This window comes from Camelus dromedarius, chromosome 30 (assembly GCF_036321535.1).
Source record: "Camelus dromedarius isolate mCamDro1 chromosome 30, mCamDro1.pat, whole genome shotgun sequence".
In the NCBI taxonomy this organism is placed as follows: domain Eukaryota; kingdom Metazoa; phylum Chordata; class Mammalia; order Artiodactyla; family Camelidae; genus Camelus; species Camelus dromedarius.
The window spans coordinates 5,144,789-5,159,124 of record NC_087465.1 but is presented as its reverse complement, the minus strand read 5'-3'; the positions used below and the strand labels follow the sequence as shown (position 1 = coordinate 5,159,124).

The 14,336-nt window shown below is 44.1% G+C and overlaps 1 protein-coding gene across 2 annotated transcripts in view; it reads left to right on the top strand.

Annotated features, from left to right (window-relative positions):
- Positions 1 to 842: 842 nt before the first annotated feature.
- TOX (thymocyte selection associated high mobility group box) overlaps positions 843 to 14,336 on the top strand; it is a 269,112-nt gene continuing 255,618 nt past the window's right edge. The window contains exon 1 of one of the 2 annotated variants that reach the window (XM_031441587.2): positions 843 to 1,167. In XM_031441587.2, coding sequence (XP_031297447.2) covers positions 1,066 to 1,167 — 102 coding nt within the window. In that variant the 5' untranslated portion in view covers positions 843 to 1,065. The remainder of the gene's footprint in view (positions 1,168 to 14,336) is intronic. The other variant, XM_010985443.3, reaches the window with a different exon arrangement.

Here is a 14,336-nt window from a genome sequence, read left to right as displayed (position 1 = left end):
GGGTTTGGATCCTTGGGACAGTAGCCCACTGACAGCGCGCAGAGGGTTGGCGCTCCCTGTGGTGCTCCCTGCGGTTCCAGCGCGGAGCTGCCTGGAACAGTCACGTCCACCAGGGAGTGGGAAGAGGGATGGGGGACCGGACAGCTGGGTGGGGCCGGCCGCGCCGCGAGAGGTGCGGGACGCGGAGAGAGAGGTGGGGCCCGCGGAGGAGGGGCGGCGGGAGCGGGCCGGGGCCGGGGCGGGCCCGGGGGCGGGGCTGCGGGGGCGGGCTGCGCCACAGCGCCCCCTGGCTGCGCGCTCCCCGCCGTGCCCCGCGGCCGCCGCTGGCTGAGGCTCGCCAGCCCCTTTGTGTGCGGCGCGCTGGCCGGGAGGAGCGCAGATCCCGCACAGTCGAGGCTCCCCGGGGTCGCGCCGCCTCGGCCTGGACCCGGCGCGCTCTCCTCCTCCTTCTCCGCTCCACCCTCCCCCGGCCCCCGGCTCCGAGCGGCAGCCATTGGGCCGCGAGCAGCCCGCGTCCTGCCGCGCACCCCACCCCGCCCGGCCTGGGGCGCTCCCCCCCGCCTGGTCACCCTTTTGAGTACCCCCCATCCCAGGCCTCCGAGGTGGAGAAAATAAACTAAAAGCAGAGCAACTCAGGGACTCCAATAAAACGCCCAGGACCTAGAGCCCGAGCGCGAGCGCGTGTGCCGGGCGGCGAGGGGCGCGGGAGGCGGGGATGGGGGGGGCGGGCGGGGGGACAATGAGCGCATGAAGTTACCTGCCCGGCGGCGGCGGCGGCGGGGCCGGGAGGCGGCGGCGGAGCAGGCTGCGCGCTCGGCGCCGACGGGTGCGCGCCGCGGCTTGGGGGAGAGTTGAGCGCTTTTCCCCCCTCTTTTTTTTTTCTTTTTTTTTTCTCCTCTTCTTCTTAAACAAACCACAAACGGATGTGAGGGAAGGAAGGTGTTTCTTTTACTCCTGAGTCCAGACACCTCTCTCCGTTCTGTCTAAGCTTGTTTGGCTGAACACTTTTTTTGAAAAAAAAAAAAAAAGAGGCAAAGAAAAGGAGTTGCTTGATGTGAGAGTGAAATGGACGTAAGATTTTATCCACCTCCAGCCCAGCCCGCCGCTGCGCCCGACGCTCCCTGTCTGGGACCTTCTCCCTGCCTGGACCCCTACTATTGCAACAAGGTGAACGCTCTGCTTTTGTTTCCGCCGTGTTCTGGCTGCTTGGTCCCGGGAGGGGGGCGGCGGCGGCGGGCCCGCGGGGCGGCCGGGCGGTCGCCGGAGGCCGGTCCCGGGGGCGCTCGGCTCGCAGCCCGCGGCAGCCCCGCGTGCGCTCGGGGAGTCAGTATCGTGGAGCAAGCAGCTCCCGGGCTTTGCCCGACACCGCGATTGTGCGGAAAGTGACACGATTTGCTCGATTCTTTCCTTCCCGCTGTTTGCCACTCAGGATCCCTGCCTAGGCTGGCCGGGGGGCGTTTAAAAAAAATTAAAAGAGAAAACCACGGAATACTTTGGGGGTGTGTCTGGGGTCCGAGAACGGAGGCAGAGAGTGAAAGAATTCCGTTGATTTTCTAGTTTCCCCTTCTTCCTCGCTCCCTCCCTCCTCTCCCGGACAGCAGGGGCTCCGCTTCCCGGCTCGGGACTAGTTGCCAGGGGAGCCGCCGGGAGTCGGGGTGCGGGGCCCCGGGAGATGCCTCCGCCCCCCTCCCCCTCCCCCCGCCGGGAACATCGCCCCGCAACTCTTTTGTTTTCCCCAGCCGGTTCCGGCAGCGGAGCCCCGCGTCCCAGCGCCGGTCGCCGGCCCAGGTGCCGCGGGGCAGCGGGGTCGGGGGGACAGCTCCCGCCTAGGGGCGCGCGCAGAAATGGCAAGTTTGTTAGGAGCCGGGCGAGCGCGTCGCGGTCACGTCCAAAGCTGCCGCGCTCGGCGCGGGCTGGAGCAGGTCCCAGGCCGGGCTGTACTCACAGCCCGGGGACCCCGGGAGAGGCAGAGGCAGACAGCGAGGGTGACCGGGGCAACTGCGGAGATCGGCTCATCTCAAGGATGGGACAGTCAGGGGTTCTTAGGGAGGGGGTTGCTCTCGGGGTTTCTCGAACTCTCTGTCCCCGGAGGGAGGACGCGTGGGGACCGGACTCCGAGAGCAGCCGCAGGGCTACGGCTGTCCTCGCCTCGGGCTTTTTGGACGTGCCTAAGCCGTCCCGCCAGCTGAACGTGGCGGGGAGAATTGAGTTCTCTGAGACGTGGGGCGAGCGGTTTAGACGCCTAGCTCCCGCTCGGTGGTCAACCTGCCTGATACTCCCAACCCCTGGAAGCAATTTCACGTCGGCCCCTGGGTGAATTCCACTGGATAAATCGTTGGGACTCGTTAACACTTGCCTGGTGGCGAATCATCACTGAACAGTTTTTTTACGTGATACAGAGGTATTCAGCGCGGTGCATCCTCAGCCCCCGGGCCCCCTTTCACGCAGCCGACTCCCAACTGTGAGTCTTGGTCAATCCGGGGACACACACACACACACACACACCTGTGAGTTGTATCCACCCTGGGGAGAAGCTCCCTGATGCTGTTTTACAATGTTAGACCCAGTAAAAGGGATGTACTGTGTGTTGATGATGTTCAGGCAAGTTTGAAACCAGGGAAATCTAGTCTTCGGCAGAGCAGAAAGGCTTTTGATCACACAGGAGCCCTTGACCTAGGGGCAAGTTGGAAGGCACTGGTAACTTTGGCAAGAGAACTTTGTGTGATGAAGTTTCATTATCTGTTGGTAACAGTTCTTTTTATTCTCAAGCCTTTTTGGCCTTAATGAGCAAGTATTTTGTGTTTGTGACACTTTATTTTTGCTTATAACCCTAATACTAATAAAAATAATAATAAAATAGCAGTCTTATCTTGGCTAGTAAAGACATATTCTGCCGTGGTAATTGGAACCAAAAGGTCAGAAACATTTTGGCAATGAAACTGGACAAATCTTATTACATTTATCAGTGATTTTAGGCTCCAAAAAGAACGTAATGACTTGGATACACATTTCACTCGCCGTTCTCATGTTAGTAGGGTCAGATTTAATTTAAAAGTTAAATGCTTTGGAAAATCAAGAATTACTTCAATATATTAAATCATTTTCCAATTAAGTGCTTTAAACAATTGTAGTGGGTTGTGCTTGTGAATTGAATAAATTAATTGCGAAAGTCTTCAGAATTTCTTTACTAGCTCATTGAAGTTCCTTTTAAGTCACCCAGCGTATGAGGAGCGAACTGTTCTTTTTAAATGCAAATTAGCCACCCTTTCTATAGACTAGATGCAAGTCTTCTATTTTACTTATCCAGGGAATAATGGATTTTTAAAGATGCAAAGTCAGAAGATACACTTCTAATAGTAGGAAGAGACTTCATAGAGATGTTTCTCACAGGACGTCTGTCCCTGCCCTTCTCTGGGTAGGAGTGTATCAGATATATTTGTCACTGATCCCTGATTATATTAAATGTACTGAGTTGCTTTGCTAGGCCCCAGAAGGCACAGGCACTAGTGAACGTTGGTACAAAATTTCTGTCCAGCTCCACAATTTTCGTTGTTAAGAATGCAGTCAAGCAGCATTCAGTTTTGCAGTGACTCAGGTAGATTTGCAGGGCTATGAAGATGGGCAAAAGTTTGAAAGAGGTAAAATAAGAAATCTGTATCTACATTCAGTAAAGAACAAGTTGGATCTGACTCCCCAAAAAGAGACAAGACTGCAGGGTAAACCTTGTCTGTTTCAGAGGTGTAATGAATATGTAGTTTATTACAAGAACCAGTCACTTTGTCAGGTTATTTGTTTTTAATAGGATGATAAGATCGTAAATTACTAATTATCTTTATTTTAAATCTGTCAGCACTTTACTAGTTAAAGTCTTGTGCTGAATCCCAGCGGAACCAGTATCTTTCTGTGCTTTAGCGTCAGGCAGTTGTAACTAGAGTTTTCTCCAATGACATTTTTTTCAGTGTCACAGGAGACCCTAATCCAGAAAATGAATATTCTCTTCCTGAAGCATTTCTAAACTAACATGAGGTTGTTTTACTTTGCTGACACTTTCCAGCACTGCTGCTCTATTGATTGCCAAAACACTACTTACATTTTTTCAGTTAATAAACTCCGTGGGAGGAATTTTTGGGAGGAGAGTTTAATCTAGTATTGCCCTATCGTAAGAGCACATTACGTTATGAACACATCACTATGCAGACTGGCCTCCATTTTCACATAGCCCATTGCGGGAGAAAACAATGCAGTGATGTTGGTTGTGGCAACTGTACGAGGCATCTCTTATGCAAACAGCCAGAACGGATGGCATGTTGCTGTATGTAGGTCAGCCTTTGAAGTACCACTGGAGCTCATAGGCGGACAGAAACCTGTAGGCTGGAAGTAACAGTGTTTACCTCTGGCATCTTAAAGCATGGCTCTATTTCAGACATTGAGAGATGGGTACCATAGTCGAGTTTCATCTAATAAAGACTATTTTAAGTAACATTGTATCCCTTAATTGAACTGAATGTTACCAAAAGAAATTGGATTATAGGAGCTCACAATTGGAGTTCAGCAGTAAAATATAGTCCTCTTTTTTGTTCTAGTTGAAGATGTCAGAGCATCAGTTTAAATATATACCCACAGAGTAATAACAGTTCCTTTCAGTTTCTTAGTGCAGTGTCATTTCTGAAGATTGTTTTCACTGATTTTATGCTAAATTGGGACAAAGAAGTGGCACTTTTTCATTTTTACAATGATGTGATGTGTTCAGTTATTGCTCAGTATCTGCCCACATCAGGAGTAGTAATACAATTATGTTATGACATGGCTAATGACAGGGATGCTGACCTCTGCCAGCAGTGGGAGAGGAAATAATGGTCTTCACTGTTCTCAGCGGTTGCTTTTGTGGAATCAGGTCCTGAATCTTTCTTTGGTTGATTTAGACACAAGGAAGTTCAAAACACAAACCCGTGCTTAATACTGGCTTATATGCAGAGTGAAGAATAATGGGCATTTGGAATATTGGGCTTTTGTCATTGAAATGAGGAAGGACAGTGTATAATCTTTTCATATGAACACAGGAGGAAGGACCCATTTGTGATGAACTCTGCGTTAAAATGTCAGGGCTAACAGTAGACATTGATAACTTTTGAGAAAAACAAGATTCATTATCATCTCTGTAGAATCTCCTCCGAGCTTATTTTCCTATTTAGAGTGTTATGTGTTGTACTTTAATGTGGCAAAAATCATCATCTCTAAAATACAGGATTTACAAACACATTACGATGGAGTCATTATTTCTACTGTAATAAATGTAAGGAGGAGTGGGGAGCGGAGGGGGAGGAGAAGGAAGGGGAGGGTTATAAGCAATTTAGGGCATCATGATTATTTTCTGCCCACCCCCATAACTTCTAGGACTTTGGGAAATTCCTAGTTTATACTTTGGACATCATTGATGTAATTAAAAATCTCCTGGGAGTTTTATTAGCTGTCATGTTTCATAAGTTTTGAGGTCTTTAAATATGTTCTAAATAAATTTATAGGTAAGAGCATAGGAGCAAAATCATATAGTTTTGGCCACTAAATCAGATATCATATGGAAAGCTCAAATGTAGCTAGCCCTCTTGACTTTGTGGGATATTTCAGTGTCGTAAATTCTTGATTTTTAAATGTCTATGCAAAAATTATAGTTATAAGCTTGGGAGCTTATAATGTTATTTTTAACATAGCTTACATGGTTTAGGGTACTCTCAGTTTATCATACATGTTGGAAGTTGCTAAGTGATGATATTAAGGAGCATTTTGATATTTTGCTTAGTTAGAAACACTAAACTGATATTTAAATATCATTTACTTGGCTGCTTATTGTAGTCCTTTTTTTTTTTTTTTTTTTTTTTAATGGCATGCTTGCAAGGGGCTAACAGAAAAGAAGGAAGGCCCTTGAACCTGAAAGAAGTAGGGAAAGCTCCAAGCTTAACGGTGGTTTTCTTGGTACCCTAACTGGGTCTCAATTTTTGGTTTTGGTGTGTGGGACTGTTTCTTGTACTGATACTTTTTTGTGTGATGGGCTCACATTCAAGAAGGTCGTAGCTTAGAGAACTGAGGCGGGGATGGGGGATCTGATTTAGCTAGGAAGCATGATTTATTCTAGTGCTTTGCAACATTTTGCTAACTCACCAGAAAGCTGAAAAGACCCTGGGGATATTTCTCCACTGCTGGCGATCCTGTGGTCCCAATTGACGCCTGCCCTCAGCAGCTGGTCTGTCTGCCTGCCTGCCTGCGCCTCTTCCTTCCCTCCTCTTCACCCCCTCCCCACACACCCCCACCCCGGGCACAGCTCCCCCTCCCCCACCTCTCCCCCTCCCGTGCCTTTCCCCTTCCCCATCTTGGTCTGAATCTGGGAAGTCTGTACTTTCTAACCGGAACTCCTCCCTCTCTCAGACTCTTGCTCTCAGCGTGGGCACCTTGGCCACCACGCTCCCTTTTCTACTTGCCATCAGTGTTGTCATCACCATGTGAACGTATCCATTCTTGCTCCAGTACTTGCCCTTTTTTCTGGGTAAGGAAATTGGAATCTGCTAGTCCTGGAGCCCGTATCTACTTCTTAAAATCCTGAACTAGGCCGCCCTCCTTTTACTCATCAATTAATGACATTGGATCATAGAATAATAGACTGAAAAAAACATAGATGTGATGCTGAGAGGAAAATCATGGTGGGATAGGTCCCCCTTTCCCTGCACATTTTGTGCATAGTGTGTTTAGAGTTTGGAATCCTCGAACGTTCCTTATCAGAAAGAAATCTTTATTTAGACTCTTAAGTGGTATGCAAGTGGGACTGGTCTCCTGACCCCTCAGCTGCCCAAGACAAGTGAGGTGAGTTACACTTCCAGTGCGTGTGTGGGTCGCACGTTGGTGTGTTCTCGCCGGAACACCCATAGATAACTAAGGAATAGCTGGAAAGGCAGGGCCCACGCCATCAGCCACTTTCAGGCAACTTACCACCCTGCGTCTTAGCTTTTCCAGTGTGAAGCTCAAGGTTTCTGGGAGCTCTGAAGGTAGAATATTTAACTTGCATCTCAATGAAAATACACGTACTTATCATGACATGATTAAACGCTATTAACCATCACATTTTTAAAATGTTATCTATTGTTTAAGATAAAGCTTGTGTATGAATCTAAAAAAGTATATACCTTTAGGAGAAAATAAGACTTTAGTAAATCACAGTTGATCACTACCGTGGCCTCAGGAACCATAATGACAGTCCTGCCTGTAAGAAGCTTCTACACAAAGGAGCTAAATGTTTGAATGCTGCCTGGCTTGTTTAAGTTGAATTTAAACAGTTTTTCCATGGAAATGTTTATTTTTACCAATCTTAAGGAAATTTTCTTTTCTCTGATTTACTTCCACCGTGATGTTACTGATACGCAGTTAGCCATCTGTATCTGCAAGTCCTGCATCTGCAGTCAGCCAACCTCAGATGGAAGATGCTTGGGGAAAAGAATTCCAGAAAGTTTTAGAAAGCAAAGCTTGAATTTGCCGCGCACCAGCAACTATTTCCATATCATTTACATAGTATTTACAAGTATTAGCATAGCATTTACATTGTATAGCTATTAGAGTAGTCCAGAGATGATTTGAAGTATAGGAAAGGATATGCATAGGTTATATCCAAATGCTACACCACTTCATACAGGGGACATGAGAAGCCTCAGATTTGGGTATTCAAGAGGAGTCCTGGAACCAGTCCCCCGAAGACAATTGTTTTTTTCAGTTAATCTTGTTCTTTGAAGGTGCACGTTGCAGAGGCAGATAGCCTGTGGTCTCCACTGGTTGACAGGACCAGCAGTGAATAGTGAATTGTGTCGAATGGACTGTCGCACTAGAAAAGAGAGCTGCCAACATGCTACAGCTTTACATCTGCCCTAGTGAATTTGAGCATTTTTTGCTTTAAACCATGCATGCCAAGTTTCATCCCAAAGAGCAATTTCTCATTAAAAACAGTTGAGTTATAAACTGCTTAGAAATGTGGTTTATAATGGACGTGCCAACAGACTGTTAATTATAGCATTTCTTCCATAATACTTTGAGACGTGGAATTCACATTAACCTGAATGAGATTTTCCTGGTTATAATACGTTCCTCCCTATAGCACTCATTTTGAAAATGGCAACATTAGAGGGCTCTGTGCTCAGATGTTGATGGTGCAGGGGGAAAGATCAGAGGGGGATATTGCCAGGAAGAACCCCCTCCCCATCATGAGAGGGGGCACCAATATTTCCCCAGATCTCTTTAGTTTGCCTTGATTAAAAATTGGGAAGTTAACTTCTAAAATCTATCTTCAGATTTCCATTTCACTTATGAAACAATCGTCATTGATTTATATGCACGTTAACACGGGTCATGAAACCAGCATCCCTGTTGATGCTTTCTTGTTTGGCCATTTTTCACTTTGGAGTTTTTAATGATTCTGCTTTAACCAAGTATTTACTGTTTTTCATTCTTGAGTTATGTGCTTTTGTGCAACTTTCTTGAAAGGACTCCTAAATAAATAAACTAGGGCCGCGGTTGGTGGAGAAGAAACTTTGCTAGTAGCCAAGAAAATCAAAAGTTTTTTTTTTTTATTTACTATGTAGACTTATAAATTACAGGTATCTGATCCACAGTTGTAACACTGTCAGCTGCTGCATAGAGTACCTTTCCATTGAAGTCTTTGAGCTCCTGGCTGGAAGTTACTTAGTCAGAGAAATTGGTGTGTGCATCTGTGTGTTTGGGTGAGAGTGTGTTTTTCTGTGTTTCTCATGGTCTTGGATATATTTCTGGCCATAAATACATGAGAATTTATCATAAATGGCAGAATCTACTGATGTATACAACTACAAGAAGGAATTCATCCTGGCTAGTGGGAATGCCTCGTCACCACTCCTTTTGAAGAAGCGTAGCCATGTATCACAGGAGAAGATGCTTTTCACAATGCTAGGGCTTTCGTTAGGCGTAGCAGATCCTAGCAAGACTGAAGAAAGGGACCTTTCTGAAGAAACCATAGGCCTTTCTGAAGGAAAGACTCCTTTTTGTTGAAGGTTTGAGATACAAACCAAGGGCCCTTAAAGCTGTGTTGGCTTACTCCCTAGGCAAAATGAATACAACCCTGCAAGGACAGAACTCCCTCCCATTCTGTCTCCCATTCTCGTAGAAACCCTGACTCTGTTCTATGTCTAAAGTTCTGCCACTAAAACCTTTAATCCACCTGTGTCCCAATCTTGCATGTATCCATTAGAGGAAATAACTTATGTTTGTCTCAAGGAATGCTTATGAGAATCAAGGGCTCAACAGGGGTGAAGTATTTTGAAATTGTGTAGTGAAAAGTGTTCAAAATTCAAACAATGGTAGACCTTGGAAAAATACTGTGTTCTTGGCCCACTTCTTCTATTTGCGCTACCTTAGTGGAAGGCGTGTGTCTTCCAAAGGTGCACACTAGTGATTCTTTCAGGAAAGGAGTGAAAGGAATAACCTTTCTAGGGGGTCAGAGGTGACTTGGGGAAAATGAGGTACGTGTAGGTACAGCCTGTAATCTCCCTGTCTCAGATACTGATAAGCCCCCCAGGGGTTCTCTCTTTCCCTGTCCGCATTGTGAGTCAGCGCATCTAATGAGAGATGCTGGGATGGGAGCTGTTGCTGGTTATGCAGAGTAAGAAGATACACTAAGTTGAGAATGCCCGCTCCAGAGGGGAAAGGCCCTTTAGCTGTTCCTGACTTCAGGGAAGCAGGCTTGCCTCTCAGTATCTTCCTCTGATATGTGGGTCAGAGATGCAAAATATAATGTGCAAGATTAATTAAAGAATGGACCAACTGGGTCTAAAGGTAGTCCAATTACACTGAAAGCCTATCTGTGTGCCATCTGATTTCCTTAAGTCCTTTGACTCGATTAAATGGTTAATTTGAAAAATGATGGGTAAAGTGTTATATGCATTGGCATCTCCACACCATTGTAAAAACCAATTGCCCCTCCTAAAATGCCAGGAACAATTGTATAAAGAGAAATGTTAATAATAAAGGGGCAGGATAACCTTTCAACAAAATATATTTTATCATTTGGCAGATGCAGTCACGAACATTAATCACAGAAACATGCAGATAGTAGAAGCTTAATATCAAAGCTAATGATTTATTTTATGTTAATGACTTTCTGCCAAGGTATAAAAGACTGTTCATAATGGACTCTCCACGCCACGTTCAGTTACTAAGGCTAATGGGGTAATCCTTTCTCTCCCCCAAATTAAGCTTTTGGAAATAAATTATGCTGTTATTTTTCCAGGTAACTCTGAAAAATTCACTGCAAAACTAATCTTTTACAAACTATTCAAGAAAGAAAGAGGAAGAAAAAAAAAAAAATCCCAAGACAGCTTTTCTAGTTCATGAACAGTTTTACTTAATTAGAGAGAGAAAAGTTTTCATGTACGCGAACTGCCCTGAACTTGGAACGCCAGATCGTTTTCAAGTCAGCCCTCAGTGACGCTGTCTGCCTTTGGAGATTCAGCTCCTAGGAGTACAACCCACCACAGAACATCTTTTTGTTAGTCTCCAGCCAATAAGGAGCTGAACAGTAGTAAAACATTGAGTTGTTCACTGGGAAGTTTTGAAAATCATGTTTACAATTAGTTATAACCAACATTATATTTCAATGAGAGATAATTTGCCTACTAAAGTTCACATAATGTGCTAATCATGTCTAGTGGTTAATAAAGGCCTCCTCCCTCCCTCCCCTGTTGGCTATAAAAGGCTATTATATTCGTGGCAGCATTTCAGGTACAGCTGCTGTGTGTTAATAATGCATCATTGTCCCACTAATCAACACAGCAAAGGTCAGCGCCCCTAAGCACCTAAACTACCTATTCTCTCTCCAAAATATTTATTAACACCTTAAAAGCATTTTCCTTAGCCTCGAGTCAGTTAGTGCCACTCCAAGCTACTTGTGTGATAAAGGTCTTTGTAACCTGAGCTCGGTTGTGGAGATGAATATATATTCATCCTGACCTTCTCCCATAAACATGTTTTCATTTCCACAGTCATTGACTGAATTAGTGTAAGGTTGTTACAGCCGCGAACCCCTTTATAATTAAGTCGAAGTATTCCAAAGTGAGAATGTTTTCAGATTTTATTTAAAGAGCCATTTGGAAGAAAAATCACTTTTCAATAACCAGACTCCTTGAAAGTAAACAGAGGGAATCGGGGAATGGGAAGAGATACTTCAAGTCTAAACAGATAGGAATCCGTATTAGTTTATAGACCTGATACAGTAGCGAAATATTATTTGCTTAATTGTTCTTTTGGCATCGGGAAGCAGTACTAGTAAAAAGCATCTTAAACCCTACTTTCTACCCACGAAGAACATATCGAGTGGGATTTCCATTTTGCTGGAAAATCGCGCAAATCAATAAGCCAGCACTTATCTGCATTAAAATTAGGCAGATGACAATTTATAGGCAGAGTGAGAGTGTAGTTCTCTTGATACCCTTGGTTAGGGTTTAAGATAATCCTCGCTTTGTGTCCTCAGAGAGCAGCTGAAATGTTAAGTGAACAAGACCTCATTTTCTCATCTTGTATTATTGTCTTCTGTTACTCATTTTGATAACCTTGTGTGTGTGTGTGTGTGTGTGTGTGTGTGTGTGTGTGGTGTGAGGGAGCGTGTCTTCTTCCTTTATGATCTGAGAACCTTAAATGTCTTAAGGGAAGCCAAAGAAATGAGGCTCAACTGTGTTTCCATCACCAAGAGAAATGCAAAAGGCAAACGAGTGGGCGGAGCTTCGATTCGTGCAGCACATAATGTTACGATGGTACATTTGTCATGCTTTAAATATATAATGCCTACAATAAAATATGTACAGGCGCCGTTGTGATCTGTGAAGTCTCTGGCTCCAGTGCCATTGTTTGTAGTCTCCACGGTTGTCATATATTGTTCTTTGCACATCAGACCCTTACAGCAGAATTTGACACAATTTCTAGCTTTCAGTCCTGCACCATTTTCATTGCACAATATACATGAGTTTGACAGGGTGTGTTGAGGAAAACTCTGGCAAGCAATTGATATTTTGAAGTGGCAAGCGTTTCAGCAGCTGCCTGCTTGTGAAAAAGGAATGATAAGATATACTGTATTGTTAGTTTCAGGGAAAGCATTAAGGTCTAAGCTCTGTAAAAATGTACACATTATTCGTCAGTGGCGAAGCCAGTCTTTTATGTTTTTAGAGCTTAGCTCGCTGGCTGATGTGAACTAGAATGACATTGGTCAGTAAATGAATAGGAGTACTTTGAATTTGAACTGCTGCCAATTTTGCACCAACAAAGGAACTGACAAAAGAAAGATTTTATGTGAAATGCAAAGCACACGCGATGTTTTGGGGGCGGGGAAAGGGAAGGAGGGAGAGAGAGAAAAACCCACACCAGCGAATATTCTTGAACACATATTTGCAAGGATACAAATAGTTAAAACACATCCATTTTTCAGGGCTCATCAGCTCCAGCCTAAGCTGTTTTATCTAATGTTCTTTAAAAACCTGTTGTACACACAGAGGCTTCTAGACTCTGTTCATATGGAATTTAGAGTGTTTTTCTAAATATCACACTGTGCCCTGAAGGCCTGTTGGCAGAGTATCAGAGCTGCCCACTGCTGGAGTCCCCGCTCGCTCCCTCTCTGGGAGTGGGAAATTGTAGTTTAATCAGTTTGGGCACTTTCAGTGTGTAACGTTCATTAGCAAGACAATTTGTCATGACTGCTAATGGTCAGGATGCATCTGCTCTCTCGGTTACAGAGCAGGATAAGTAAGGAGACAGATACTTCAATATCTGATAGTATTAACTTGTTTCAAATTTATAATCCCAGGTTAGTTGCTCAAAACAGACACAGTGGCAGATTAACAAGCATCCTATATTCAATTTTCCTGGGCCCTGTTTTTAGGGATTTATGACTTTAAAGCACACTAATGTGCTATTATGAAAGGCACAGTCTTTGATTAGATGTTCAGCAGAAACAAAGTTATGAGCAGAGTACCTTCTGGGTTCATCTGGAGAGAATTTATGTGCATAACATTTTCTGTAGAGCTCCATAATTTGAAAGGTTGGATGCCTGCTGTATTTCTGACATGCTAAATATTCTTCTTATGATTAAAAAAAAATCACTCTCCTACTGGTTTATAAACTGGTCAGTCTCTTTTCAAGTGATATTAGAGCCCTGATCTATTTGAAAAGTTTTTAAGATTCTAGTGAAAAGCTTCGGAATGAATTAGAAACGTCACGTTTCTTCCCAGTAAACTGCTTTATAAGATCATTGTTCATTGTTCTAAACGGGAAAAGTTAAAAAGATTCCCCCGTTCGAAAAGGCTAGAATTGTGTAGGTATCTCATATTTTCTAGATTTTACATCACAGAGCTTACTGTACAAAATTCTTTTTGACACATTTTCATTTTTAATGAAAGGCCCTAAAATTCAGAGCATAATGATTTCTTAGAAACTGAACCCAATCTCTGTTAAAAAAAAAAAATCGCTCTTGCTAGTAACAAAAGCTGTTACTGTTTAAGTTCCTGTTGAGCGGTTAGTTGGTACGCTTCGCTGAATGTTGTCAAAAAGGCTTTCCTCATGATTGACAAGCCGGCAGGGATGTGAATGGAGATTTTAATTGCGTATCATGTGTGCATATCAGAGAGAGTGAATTCATGACTCTGCTTAGCTCCACATCTCTGCAGGTCAGCCTTGCCAAAAAAATGCTCTTTTTATGTGCAATCTTTCCAAAAAGAGAAAGGTGTATGTGTCCTGAAGTCATTCGTTATTCATTTCTGAAGTGAAACACTTGTGTTCCCTTAGCCTCGGAGTTTGAAAGTGGAACCCAAATCCATTTGGAGATTTCTGTCTTTTACTCTTTGCACTTACACTTGGATGATGTCAATTCTTTTCTCTTACAAGTTGGGAAAAGTCTGCCAGAACATATTTTTCTTATGGCTCTTGTTATATGAAGTGTGTTATCTTTTTCTTTTTCCCTAAAGAGTACTTTAAAAAGAAAGGAAAGAAAATGTAAGCCAGCAGAAAAATTTACTGAGGTCAATTGCCTCTCTGTAACTTGCAATCTTTAGAAACAGAAAATGGGGGTGGGGGATGGAAGATGGGGAAGAAAGGATGTATTTTTGAGAGGTGGAAGGACCATAAAATTGTATCTGAATGTTGATGAAGAACAGCAAGTGTACCGTGCTTACGGTAAAATGATATCAGTGAACATATGAATGCTTGTTTCTTAGAAAAATAACTCAGCTGATAACCTAAAGGTCAAAGATTCATTATTGCTATCACCTCCTTGCCAAGATGCAATGGTG